We start from the raw sequence: 13,528 nt of genomic DNA, 5'->3' as shown, positions 1-13,528 counted from the left end.
CAACTTGCAAATATTTTCGATTGCGGCACGCCAACCATACTAACCCCCCTCTATTGGTACCGTACTTGCAGGCAGAAGACGGCGAGCTTTTCGTGTCCTCCTCCGGGCCCAACTCGGCAAACCTCGGCCTCACCCTAATCTACACCCCGTCCGCCTCTGTCGCAGACCAATACGTCCTGCCCATCGCCACCAACGCAGAATCCCAACCACCCGCCTACGACAAACAGGGCAATCTCTATACTCAGGACAAGGACAACCAAAGAGACCAAGTCACGCATCCGCCCTCCCTGAAAGCCTTTGCCAGTTTCGGCTTTGGGAGCAGCGGACGCACAAGGTTTGCCGTCGGAGAACCCTCCATGCTCAAAAAGCAACGCGCCGTTCACTGGGATCTCCAACGCCTCGACCACCCTGCTCCAACCCAATCAACAACCCACCCACAATAATAATACTGTACCAAGGCTACTGTACCGTTGGTACAGTACAACCACCTCCAAAATAAACAAGGGTGACGGTGAAGCCCCCTTCGACTCCTGCTCGCCCGCTTCTCACGCTTTATTCGCAGTCTCCATACTTTGTAAGAAAGATTACATTGTGCTCCCCCTTTTCTGAATTTGTTCTCTCCACGCCCCCGGCACCTCACCTCTTGCGTGATGTAAATCGGTCAATCAACTTGCTCGTCTTGTTGTACTCAACGAATCATGACGCCCTCAATCACTTTTGCACAATGTGTGTATGGAGCCGGGTATGGAGGTGGGGATCCGCATCCATGATTGTTACAGTGATATGTGCAGTACCAACTTGGTACTGTACTCCCAAGGGTACTGTAGCCTACCCTCTCTCTAGTCACCAACTCTATACGGTACGTCATCGCACCCCATCGACAGCCTCAAGAACGTAGCGCAACGACACGACTGCATCTAACATAAAGTTGATCTACTCTTTCTTATGCGGTACGGTATACCGCACGAGCACTCCAGCACCGCACTGCAACCCAGGGTTCAGTGGTACAGAACACGGCACCAAGGGTAACCAGTTATCCTTCCCCAGCGTACTCTTCCTGGGAAGAGTACGCTGACGCTGGGGTGATAATTTACAGAAAAAGACAAAGACCCGTCCACAGTTTGACGTTCCCCAGCGGACACCCCAGCCGTGCCTTGCTGGCCATCTTCGGACATCCACCAATCAAATTCATCTACCCGACGCATTCCGCTCCCACTCCAAGTCGGACATCCACCAATCACATACGTCCACCCGACGCATTCCGCTCCCTCCACGTCCTTCTTTGATCCCGAGAGATCGATCTTCCCCGCCTCTTAAATTTGGGGTAAAATTTAGGGTCTCTCTGTGTATCTGTTCTGATACTGTACCGCTTGTGCAGCGCGGAGACCGATCGGTGCGTTTTACCATTCTGGGAAGCGTCACGCTTGTGCGACGCGCTTACCGGAGACCGCACCGATTCGAGTTCAATGTACGAAGTACAGTATGGAGACTGCGAATAAGCGTGAGAAGCGGGCGAGCAGGAGTCGAAGGCGCGAAGGCGCTTCACCGTCACCCTTGAAATCGGCCACACCCCGCCACCAACCACCTGCCTTCCTGCTTCAACCTCCCCCTCGCCGTTCTTTGATCCCGACAGATAGTGCTCAACCGCACCACCCCGCCCCGCGTTTTTCACCTTCCCCGCCTCTTACCCCCCCACAATCACCTGCCTTCTTGCAGGTGATCAACCTCCCTCGCTTTCCGTGCCCCCTTTCTCCCCACTTCATCCCCGATTCGTCCGCCACATCCTCACTCCTACTGTACATAACCCGCCGCCTTCGCCGCCCCCGCACCACCGCGCCCCGCCCGCAGAATTCGCCTCCCCACATCTCTCCGCTTCCGCCCTCGCTCGCCTCCCCCTCCCCCTCCCTCGCCCTCTCATCAGAGCCATGCGCTTCTCCACGTCACGAGTCCGCAACCCATATCCACCTTTCTTCTGCAGTTCTTCCGCACATAACTACCAACCCCGACCGGAAACCCGCCCGTGCCGTACTCGCCCCGTGGCAAACCGCAAGAGTGCCCCCTCCCTGTCTCATCTCACCCGTTCACCGCCCTTCCATTCCGTGCCCCACCTCACCTCACCCCACCCCCGCCTCTCTTCGTTCCTTTCCTCTCCCCGCTCCTACCTTATCCCCATTTTTCCGGCCTCATGCACCATTCCTACGCCGCCCTTCCGTCGTGTCAACGTCGTCGAGCCTCAGGAAGGCTCGAGAAACCCTGACGTCATGTATGGAAGGCGGAGTCGTCCGCACCCGAACCCTTTCCCCAGATTGGCTTCGAGTGCGAGTCACTCCGCCGGCCTTATATCACGCCAGCCTATGAAACCCCCTTTTTTCCGTTTGTCCTTCCTGCCCCGAGAACCACTCCCCAGCCATATGGCTTGCAACATATTTTATGATATGATGAACGGATAAACCCAAAACCTCATATTCAACTGCAGTAAGAGGAGCAGCTATGACTATGGATGTACACGAATGCGGGCAGGTGACAAGGTCAAATCGAATACCTCAGCGACAGAGTGTCCCACATTTGAGGCGGGAAGCCACTTGCCACGGTACATGCAACACCTCATGGCTACAAATCAAACGGTTTCTAATCTCCGACCATAGCCACATACTTTCGTATGATCGGCCTCTCCTGTGTGCCATCCCAATTGAATCATACCAGGAGAACCGGAACGTTTGGTCCAGGCAGAGGGAACAGCACAAATGAATTCAGCGGCAGATGCTTTTCCTCGGCTCTTCTGGTATGTCCTTCAGGGCATCGTCCTCTACCGCTCTTTCTTAAGAGAGACCCCAATTCTTTTCGTCAGTGCCGCAGATGCTCCAAAACCAGCCTTTACCTACAGACATGGGCCCTAACTTGCAATTCAGTCGTTTTCGACTGCATGTCCGCAAGCACATGGCGGATTCCGGAGGGGGCCTTTCCGAACAGGTGCAATAGACTGAGAGAGATCAGCCTTTTGCGTGATGCGAGCGCTATGTCTCCGTTTGACAGGGTTTTGCGAGCCCACATAAAAGTCGATCAAATCAATCTGATTTGGGGTTTAAAATGTTCCTGATGGCGAACAGCCAGAGGGCCCTTCTGGCAGGGCATTAAGCAAAAAGAAGTCTCATTAGGAATAGAAAGGGGATTCGTGTCACTACTATTCTTCTTACGCTCTGGTACGAGAAGAGTTGTCGTTCCGAAGACGATCGAGCCTAGATCACTGGGCGTTTCTAAATTAAGAAGGACTCTTCGATTTCCCATGACCTCTGTGACGACCTGTTGACAGGTTGACATCAACAAGTGATACGGTGACACCCGGGAGTTGGGAGGGGCCCATACTGTGAATGTATCGTGCTGTACTCACAGGCCTCGGCTGTCAAGCCTTGAGAGGCCCACAATGGAAAGGGGCTCGAGCTGAAATTTCGAGCTGAAATTTCGGACTGAAAATCTGACGGGTTGCTGGCGCCACAGACTCTACGCCCCGATTCACGTATTCAACAGCATGGCATTCCGGCGCACTCTCGCTACGAGCGTGTTCCGGTACGCGCATTCCAATCAAGTCATGAGAGCCTTTTATTTATATCCGGATACTTTTAACCGCAGCAAGTAAGAAGCCGTCCGGAAGCGCTCAGCCCGACAGCTGTTTCATGGATAAAACCGCCAGCGCAACTATCACGAATATCTGTGCGATATCCATCGCAGCGATCTTGGGAGTCCTCACGAGGACATCGGTTAACCTTCTATTTGGACCGACTAGGACTGGGATTCTATCAGTGAACGATATTTTGTTCGCGGACCTCGCCTCGAACTTCCTCGGTTGTTTTGTACTAGGGTGCCATGTCGTCGTGAAAGAACGAGTCACCATTCCAGAGGCGCTTGCGCTGGCCATTTCGACCGGTTACGCCGGATCCGTAACGAGTACGTTAGCAGCGTTGGCCGCCGTCCGTCGCGCAAGCGACGACTGCGTGCTCAGGCTAGCAGTTCTTACTTACCAAGTCGTTTACATGTGAAGCGGGTCTTCATTGCATCTATGTTGCATTGCTTTGCCGATATTACCTCTCTTCAACGTAGCATTTGCCTCATGGAACTATCAGATCGTCAGGATGTTCTCTCGGGGACTATGGCTTGAAGCACTCGGAGGCATTCTGGTAGGAATGTGCCTGTCCTTTTGCGCATTTATAGTAGGGCGAGATGTTGGTGTTCTGGTCCTGCACGCTCTACGGCGGCAACAGCATCATTCGGCTGCGCCTGATGAACAGGAGAGAAACCTTCCGTCAAGCCACGGAAACAAAGATGTTAGCGGAGAAGGTTCCCGCCGAAAGCAAACAATGATTACCCTCTCTGTAGTCTGCTTGTTTCTCGCTGGGGAGTCATTGACGATTGTCGGGGCTGCTTTGGACAGAGGCAATCCCACTCGTCGGGCAATCTGGGCAAGCGCTCTGTACGCCCCTGTAGGAGCCACTCTGAGATGGAGGTTGTCATTTTTTAATCGGAGAATGCAAGGATTTCCTGTCGGTACATTTATTGCAAATATGATTGCAATGCTCTACGATGTAGCAATCGGTGCTACTCTGATTCTTTGGGCGGGCGCATCATCTGAAGCGCGATTATTCCTCAACGCATCGATTGCGGGGCTCGGCGGTTCTCTAAGTACTGTCTCAACTTGGGTTGGGGAAGCATTTGCGATGAAAAAATCGCAAAGATATATGTATGTGGTCACAAGCATTGTTTGCGCTCAGCTTTTAGGGATCGCGGTTTATGGGACAACCTTTTGGCTGCGAGTATAAGGAGACGAAAAGAAGGAGTCAAGTGTAGTCCGTGCTAACGTTTCATTTACCCAGGCGCAAGTGAGAGCGGATGTTGAGAGCGGATGTTGAAGATGAAATTGTGCACTACCTGAGAACGATTCTATTGCATCCGTCTACAGTTTTGACAAAAAAATGCGGCATACTGAAGTACCGCATTCTGGCCCCAGTCTTGAAAATAAATATTGCAGAGAAAGGATATCGGTTGAACGGAGTACGCGACATCCTCACTGCACTGTCACGCTCTTGGCAAGAGATCTGTTTTAGAAAAGGAAATGGTAAAAGCAAGAGGCAGCAGTGTTAGCAAACATGGGTGGAACAGAAATCAAGGAAGATCTCGTCAGTTCAAAAAGGTCTACAAGTGGACATGAAGCGCACCGTGGTTGATCAACATTCAGGCCTCGAGCCACGGCAAGATGATAGCTCAACAATTGCATTGGGATAATCGCCAACACGCACTGCAAGCAGTCAACAGTTTTCGGAACTTGCACGAGTTCGACCTTATCACTGAACTTTTCTATCTCCGAATCGCCTTCTGTACCGACGATCAACATGTTGGCAATCCCTCCCCGCGCTGTGACCTGATGCAAGGCGTTTTGAACCTTACCGGAACAGGCATCCTTGCCAGCAAACAAGATCACTGGCATATTCTCATCGATAAGGGCCAAGGGTCCATGTTTTAGTTCCCCAGCATGTATGCCCTCCGTATGAATGTAGCTGAGCTCCTTGATCTTCAGTGCACCCTCCATGCACGTCGCATAATGAAAACCTCTTCCAAACAACAAAATTGAGGTGTTCTCCTTCAATCGTTCCGCGATCCCCTTCATCCTCCCGTCGAGATCCTTGAGTGTCTTTGTGACGAGGTTGGGCAAAGTGAGCAGGGCATCATGGATTTCCCGTCGCCTCCCTTGTTTCGCTCTTGAATCGGCGCTGAGTTGGAGTGCAATTATGATGAGGACGAGGATCTGGGACGTGTATGCCTTCGTAGAAGCAACGCCAATCTCAGCCCCCGCGTTGAGATGGACACCACAGTCTGTCAACCGAGCAATGCTGCTGCCGACGACGTTTACCACCCCCACCGTCAAGGCTTGGCACTTTTTGGCATACCTGAGTGCCTCCAAAGTATCCGCCGTTTCACCTGACTGCGATACAAACACGCATACGTCGGAGCGGAAAAGCGGGGTCTCGCGGTCAAGAAAATCGGAGGCGAGTTCGATAGAGACGGGCAATTCGGTGAGTTCCTCCATCACCTGGCGGCCGGCAAGACAGGAATGGAAGGAAGTGCCGCAGGCGACGAAGATGATCCGCGAGGAACGGCGAAAGTCGCCGATGCGTTGCGACAGCCCGCCAAGGTGCACATCACCGCGGTGATTGCGGCTCACGTCGTCCGGACTGGAATCGTGGGAAATGACGCGCCCGCGCATTGTCTGTGTAAGCGAATCTGGCTGCTCGTAAATTTCCTTGAGCATGAAATGCGGATATGAGCCCTTCATGATCTGCTCGAGCTCCATGTCAAGGGTGGCGATGCTTCGATTGGAGGTGATGGCGCGGGTGGCAGGGTCGCCGAAGTTGAACATCTGAAGCTCTCCCTCGTTGCTGATGTGTGCGATGTCATTGTCCTCAAAGTAGACGACCTTGTCGGTATGCTCGACGAGGGCACTGGCGTCCGAGCTGAAGAAGAAGTTAGCCTTGGAGCCCTCCTTCTCCGGCTTGGCCGTGGTGGTTGCATGTTGAACGTGGCCATTGGAGGTGGAAAGGCGGCGGCGCTTGCCTTCTGGTTGCTGTGGGTCTTCAGTGGGGTTTGTGATGGAACTCTTAATGACAATGATTTCCTCGTGCGTAGCAGGCTTGAGACCGAGGACGAGCGGTGAGCCTACCTTGCAGGCTACGAGCTCGTTGGGGTAGGCTGTGGAGCGGAGGAGGAGGGCGTACGCACCGTCGATGGCGTGCATGAGATGCATGACGAGGCGGGGAAAGGTTAGGCGGGCGTCTGGCTCGCGGACGGTTTCGTAGAGATACTTGAGGAGCTTAGCGATGACTTCGGTATCGGTTTCGCTGTCAAAGTGATAGCCCTTGGAGAGGAGCATTTCCTTGAGGGGTTTAAAATTGGTGATGATGCCGTTGTGAACGACGACAAACTGGGCGTCAGCGTCGGAGACGTGGGGGTGAGAGTTGATGACGGAGGGGGCGCCGTGGGTGGCCCAGCGGGTGTGGGCGATGCCGACGTGGTTGGAGAGGGAGCGGGGCTTGGTGAGAGAGGATTGGATGAGGGTTTCAACGGTTTGCTCGAGCTTGTCGACGGAGCCGACGGCCTTGAGGACGAGGACATCATCAATGGAGGCTCCGTCAAGCGCGAGGCCGGCAGAGTCGTAGCCCCGGTACTCGAGGCGACGCAGGCCGGTGAGAAGCGTGCGGAGGATGGCGTGCTGGGAGACCGGGATGCCGTAGTTGGCGTAGCCGAAGATGCCGCACATGGTTGGGGACGGGAAAGCGGAAGACTGAAGAACGGTAACTAAAGATTCTAGCGTGGGGCAATTTTATACTCATGAGGTTGTGCTCCCAAATAAGTGACGGGGCAGAGATCTCAGAGAGAGATGGGGGCCGGGAATTGGAGAGTCCAATTTGGTTGGTACTTGGTCTGGTGCTGAATAAGGAAACAGCAGTAATGATTGGGGGGTGGGTCAGTCATTTGGGGGAAGAGGCATGCGTAGATCAACGAGACTTTCGATAAATGTATCGGGCCGGGCTGCACCGTGCCGACAAGGCGAGTCGCTCATTGGACCACATCATGCCCAGAACACAGCGAGCGGCGGTCCACGTGTACGGCTGGCAAGATCATGACGTTCTCCCTCTTCTATGGCCCTCTGAGGTTCTGTAATCCGCGATGACGCACGGATCCAGTCTGGCACTTTACAGTACACTGCAAATTCTGTAACCCGAGATAACGCACTGATCCAGTCTGTCACTTTACAGTATACTGTAAAGTGCTACCAAGCCTCCCCAATGACCCTCCCCCTCAAGCTGAACGCAAATGCCTCGTCCACCTCCACCACTGCTATCTTCCCAACGTATTCCTCCGCCGCGCCCTCGAAAAACACAACCCGATTCGACCGTTCCCTCCCCATCACCTCGCCGTCCACCTTTTCATTCACGCCCTCCACCAAAACCTCTACCCGCCTCCCCAAATACCGCTGGCTCCTCTTCTCCGCCTGCTCCCGCATCAACCGGTTCATCACCGCCAACCGCCGCGCCTTCACTTCCTCCTCCACCTGGTCCTCCCTCAGCCCTGCCGTCGTGTTCGGCCTTGCCGAGTACGCCCGCACCATGTTCGAGTCGAACACCACCTGCTTCACCATGTCCACCGTATTCTCAAACGCCTCCTCACTCTCGCCGGGGAACCCCACAATCGTATCGGCGCATATCGACGCGTCAGGCATTCGCTTTCGGACCCGCCGCGCAATGTCCATGTACCGTTCCCGCGTGTATCCGCGCCCCATTTCCTTCAGCACCCCATTGTCACCAGATTGCGGCGGCACGTGGAAGTGTTCCATCACTTTTGGCAGCTCAGCCACAGTCGTGATCAAATTTTCGGAGATGTATCGCGGGTGACCCGTCGTAAACCTCACCCGCTCAATACCGTCCACATCATGTATGAATCGTAGCAGATCGGAGAACGTCCGTTTTGGATACAAGTCTCGCCCGTACGCGTCCACGTTCTGCCCGAGCAGCACCACTTCGCGATACCCGTCCCGCGCAAGCCCTTGCAGCTCCGCTCGTATTGATTCCATTGTCCGGCTTTGCTCCAATCCTCGCGTATTCGGCACCACACAGTAGCTGCACTTCTCCAGACACCCATAGATAATGTTCACCCACGCCGTGATTTTCGAGCTGCGCACTGGCTTCGAAAAGTCCTCCTGAATGTGAATCGGATCCACCGCCACAATCTGCATCATGTTCTCTGCAAAGTCGTCCAGCACCTCCCCAATCCGGTTGGCGTATTGCGGTCCCATCACAATATCTACCTCCGGCACACGACTGAGCAACTTGTCCCCTTCCTGCTGCGCCACGCAACCGGCCACGACAAGCGTCACCTCGGAGGGCGCGTCCCATTTCCTCTGCGCGTGCGGTCCTAGATACGAGTACACCTTCTGCTCGGCGTGATCCCGCAATGCGCACGTATTGAGCAGGTACAATGCCGACTTCTTCGGATCATCCGTCGCATGGTAGCCCTTACGTTCCAGCTCTGCCGCCATGCGCTCCGAATCGCTCACGTTCATCTGACATCCAAACGTCTGGATGTAGTACGACATGTCGTCGATCACGGGTTTCTTGGGTGACGTGCGACGCATGTTGGGAGTCACGGGAAAGCCGGGGCCGCGCCGCGCGCCACGGAGAGTCGGTACTACGGCGTGCCGTACGTCCTCCACGACAAATACCTCCCATCCATACGATAGTTGTACCGTCTGCAATGCGCCGGGCCTCGCCGCCATCGCAGCGTGTAAAAGCTCGGGATGCATTGCGACCGATTTGACGAGATCATCCAGATGCTGCGCCTCATCCGCAAGAGCATTGCGGACAGTCATGTTAGGATTTGGTACTTGCACCCAACCAGTATCGCCACTTTTTGATTTGGAAGTGTCACACACGGAAAGCAGGCTAGAGAGCTCAGCAAGCGAGCTTTCCTTGGCGCGGACCTGACGGGTGACCATGTTGGCCATGTCCTCAGATAAGAGACGACAGTGGGTAATACGGATGGCTTCTACGGAATGGTAAGAATAGTCATTGAAGCGGGGTGGGGGTGACGAGAGCGGTCCGAGGGGCGCTTTGCGTTTTGCTCGGGAGCTTGTGTTGGACTGGGGCGAAAGCCAGCTAGCCTTCTCATGGGCTGGGGCAGGGGATGCGGTTGCTTGCGAAACCGACACGTGCAAAGTTTGAGCTTTTCGTCTGCGAGGGGAGAAAGTGAAAGGTCTCCTTGGTTGTAGTTGTGAGAAAAGCAGAGAAGAAGGGGCAAAAGCTGGATTTGTTGGCCCATCCATGGCGCAACTGAACCTTTCTCGTCAGAGGCTTTTGGCTCAGTAGACAAGAAATTCCGAAGAGCGCTATGCGTGCGGATATGTTGGAAAGAATTCCCGTGATTGCGCCGAAAGTGCGAGAGAAATCTGAGTGAGGAAGGCAGCGAAGAGACAGGCAAAAGATCTCAAAACATTTTCGCAGCTGCAGTCCAAGATCGAGAAAGCCATTGGGTGTAAGAAGGTGAAATGAGCCTGGACGTGTGGACGTGTACCACGTGGCTCGCCGTTCAAGTCGTCACGGAGGATCAACTAACAGCAATGCATAAGACGTCATCAAACCGGTTTGATGTTTTGTGTTTTGTGCTCTCTGTTGTAGACGGGGGGCACTCGGTGAACGGTGATTGCAATTAACGACTCGTATCTTGCAAAAACTTCCAATCTTCAAACCCGTTGATGACAGCAGATGCATTGCTCGACATCTACTAGAGCTGCTCACGCAGAAAAGTGAACATCTATAGATTTATATGCATGTCTTTACCGACAGTGGCTGCATGCGGGTTGCTGTCGACTACTTTGAGAGGAAGAAGATCGTAAACCATAGATTGGATGAGGCATAGAGAGAAGAAACAACCATTTTTAGAGCAGTATCTAGATATTCTGAAAGCTGACACTCCATCGCACGACACTCGTCTTCGGTTTGATGTCGACTGATCGTTTGCACCTCGTCATCAATCCTGAGCCGAACCAACACTGCTGTACACGTACTGTTCGCATAAAACTCCGATGCAAAGCACTGATCGTATCTGAACCCATTCACGATCCTTGTATTTTTTTGTCCAACGCTACCTCCATCTTCACTTTAAGTGCGCCCCCCAACATATTTTTTCCGTTCACTCGGTCTGCATCTTCTCATCACTCAGAGCCGCCCATATCATGTCTTTTCAAACGAATGTCACCCCAACACTCTATCGCAACTGCGTTCTTGCTGCTTTCTTTTTTATCTTCTATATTTCATACACACTTCTTGTTTTGCGGCATCCCACCCCAGTCAAACCGCCAACCACACATGAGACCCAGCGCCACTCTCTCCCCGTTAACAAACAATGGTCTCTTGACAACAGTCTCGCTTTTTGCGCACAACTGAGAGAGAAACCGGCCCCAGCCGATCCGTCATGCCATCGAAACCAGACCTCTCAGCAATGCGCAGATGGGAAGTTCCGAATGTTTTCGCAGATGTCTCAGGACTACTATCTATACACTCGCCATTTCAACCACTTGAAGAGACGAGGAGTCTATTTGGACGTCGCCACAAACAACCCCATTGGGATTTCGAACACATACTTTCTTGAAAAGTGTTTGGGATGGTCGGGATTGTGCGTCGAGGCAAACCCTGGTTATTTGGCCGCAATTCATAGACACAGAGAGTGTGCCCTCGTGCCAACATGCGTCTCAGACAAGGATGGAAGAACGGTAATGTTCCAGCTCGACGGGGGGCTCAGTGGAATTACATCCACAAACAAAAACAAGGCGGACTGGGAGCGAAAGAAGAAGGCGCCTCCACCAACGATGCGCCAGAAATGCTCAACCGTAGGAAAGGAATTCATCCGATATAATATTACTACAGTGGACTATTTTAGTCTCGACGTTGAAGGCCATGAACTTCATGTTCTGAAAGGCATAGACTGGGACACGGTCGTCATCAATGTCCTAACAGTAGAAGCACCAGAACCTGCTGTGAAACCGCTGGAAGAATTCCTCACATCAAAAGGATACATTCGACATACTCCGACCCTGGATGAACGATCACTCCGGACTAGAAGGCTGAAAGAGGACATAGTCTTTCTCCATAAGGATGTTGTTTGGGGTGAACCTGTGTAACTGCTTGCGATCTGGCAACGCAAACCCCTTTGAGTTTCTTTTTGTTGCTCTGGACTTTTTTGAAGGCATCCATTTTCCATCCCACTATTTTTTCGACTAGGTGCAAAAAGAATTGAGTTTTCCGGCAGTGAAAGGCCAAACAGTTTCCCTGGTTCTGTACTTAAACATGGCGAAAGACTGCATCGTTAAATGATGCTCAAAGTAAAACCACTGCTGTTCCTTCTCGCTGAGATCAGATGGATGCACTTGCGATCATCGGATATTTCTGACTGAGAGGTCGAGACCTCGTGCTATCAAATCCGATAGTAACTTCTACCAAACAATATATGTCCTCTATAGTGTCTATCGGACCGTTGTTCTCATATGAGGACACTTTTCGACGTATTTTTTCTTGACTTGCGCTTTCTCGACAAGAAGGAAAAAGGTATCCCCGCCACCGTACTTGAATTTTGCCTTGGGGCCACAAAGAACTTTGTAAGAATTGAATGTTCTACCTGGTCGTTTATAGATATATCTGGAAAAGAAGCTTTTTTAACCACCTTCGAACCGCACGTAAAATAGCTTCGAAACCAAAAACCCCAGTTTAAAAAGGGAACTAGGTACTCAATCTGTATGGCATTCTCAACCTTTCTGCATATTCAAAGCTGCTATGACCGTTTTCTCCAAGATGTTATTGACGAAAACAAGTACGTTAAGGAAATCGTCTATAAGGTAGCTTTGTAAATGTTCAAGGTAGTTTATATAGCTTTGCAAAAGAGAGCTGTCCTCATATGAGGACAAGCCCCGGTCGGATAGACACTGTAGTGTCAAGCTAGACGACAAGCGATTTGCCTCACATGAGGTCAGGAATGGCCTCCTATGAGGACAGCTCTCTCTTTCGCAAAAATATATGCATTAAGGTTGTCCGTAAAGTCACGAAGACGCGTGTTTTGGCGGCAAGTTTGCTCGGATTTTCTGAACGCAAAATTTTAAACAACGCGTTTTTGGCAAAACTCACAGCATACCGAAAACTGGGGGCATGTGAGTTTTCCACGAGTTTCACATTCGCCTGATCACAGCAGTGTCGGATCGACGCGTCGTGAAGAAAAACAAAGTGGGTCTTCCGTTTTTTTCATCAGCACAAACGAGTCTCAGACTGCACGGGTCGTATCGATATGCGTCATGGACGCCCCTATCGCTTCATCTGGGCAGAGTCCACGAATGGATCAAAGCGCGACAAGATCTGCTACAGATGCCGCCGAAGCAACTGCGAAAGATAGACAAGTAGAAGCTTCTAAAAGGCGGTCCTCTCCAAACGCCCCCCCCCCCCCCCCCCCCCCCCTCAGCCTGTCAAGAAGACGAAACACATCGCCCTTACGACTGAGAACCTTTCTATCCTTGTGGGGATATTCGCTTCAGTGAGTGTTCGCGCAGGTGCACGTGATCCGTCGGCCGGCACAACGATGTACCAGACTTGCGTTTGTTGCGGGCTGTTTTGCGGACTGCCCTCCGGCTGGGTACGATGGTACCCTGCTGGAGGTCAGTCCGCAAAACTTGTGGTGGAATTTTTCAATCTCGGGTTTACTTTATGTCCAGCGAGTTTCTGGGCAAATGGAAAAAAACAACGCATTATTTTACGGACAAACTTATTAACGATTTAAAAATCGAAATTTTATAAAGTCAGTTTGGACGCCATTTTTTTAACGTACATGCCCTCGGCAATAACATCTTGCAAAACATTGAGATAGCAATTGTGGATACGCAGAAGGACTAAGAATCTAATGAAGTTTCAATACCCGGTTGACATTTTAAACAGGTGTTTTGGTCTCG

The 13,528-nt window shown here is 52.2% G+C and overlaps 3 protein-coding genes; 1 reads left to right on the top strand and 2 right to left on the bottom strand.

The window, feature by feature from the left end:
• Positions 1-3,671: 3,671 nt before the first annotated feature.
• Positions 3,672-4,811, top strand: CHC_T00000155001 (hypothetical protein). The gene is made up of 2 exons (XM_005719034.1): positions 3,672-3,942; positions 4,096-4,811. Exons 1-2 carry the CDS (start codon positions 3,672-3,674, stop codon positions 4,809-4,811), a joined length of 987 nt encoding a protein of 328 aa, XP_005719091.1.
• Positions 4,812-4,836: 25 nt separating this feature from the next.
• Positions 4,837-7,303, bottom strand: CHC_T00000154001 (hypothetical protein). XM_005719033.1 is given in 5 exon segments: positions 4,837-5,056; positions 5,057-5,087; positions 5,208-6,532; positions 6,653-7,114; positions 7,157-7,303. 4 exon segments carry the CDS (start codon positions 7,301-7,303, stop codon positions 5,057-5,059), a joined length of 1,965 nt encoding a protein of 654 aa, XP_005719090.1. The 3' UTR covers positions 4,837-5,056.
• A 462-nt stretch (positions 7,304-7,765) lies between these two features.
• Positions 7,766-9,538, bottom strand: CHC_T00000153001 (hypothetical protein). XM_005719032.1 is given in 2 exon segments: positions 7,766-7,816; positions 7,817-9,538. The coding sequence occupies 1 exon segment, from the start codon at positions 9,536-9,538 to the stop codon at positions 7,817-7,819; it is 1,722 nt and encodes a 573-aa protein (XP_005719089.1). The 3' UTR covers positions 7,766-7,816.
• Positions 9,539-13,528: the final 3,990 nt, after the last annotated feature.

This window comes from Chondrus crispus, genomic scaffold (assembly GCF_000350225.1).
Source record: "Chondrus crispus Stackhouse genomic scaffold, scaffold_457, whole genome shotgun sequence".
NCBI classification, from domain to species: Eukaryota; Rhodophyta; class Florideophyceae; order Gigartinales; family Gigartinaceae; genus Chondrus; species Chondrus crispus.
This window is presented reverse-complemented; position numbering and strand designations above follow the sequence as displayed.

Coding starts and splice junctions, on each gene's coding strand:
- CHC_T00000155001 (XM_005719034.1), top strand. CDS start 3,672: ATGGATAAAACCGCCAGCGCAACTATCACGAATATCTGTGCGATATCC. Junction 3,943..4,095: donor TTACGCCGGATCCGTAACGA/GTACGTTAGCAG, acceptor TCTTCAACGTAG/CATTTGCCTCATGGAACTAT.
- CHC_T00000154001 (XM_005719033.1), bottom strand. CDS start 7,303: ATGTGCGGCATCTTCGGCTACGCCAACTACGGCATCCCGGTCTCCCAG. Junction 6,533..6,652: donor CTACGCACGAGGAAATCATT/GTCATTAAGAGT, acceptor GCCAAGCCGGAG/AAGGAGGGCTCCAAGGCTAA. Junction 5,088..5,207: donor CTGAATGTTGATCAACCACG/GTGCGCTTCATG, acceptor TTTCTAAAACAG/ATCTCTTGCCAAGAGCGTGA.
- CHC_T00000153001 (XM_005719032.1), bottom strand. CDS start 9,538: ATGGTCACCCGTCAGGTCCGCGCCAAGGAAAGCTCGCTTGCTGAGCTC.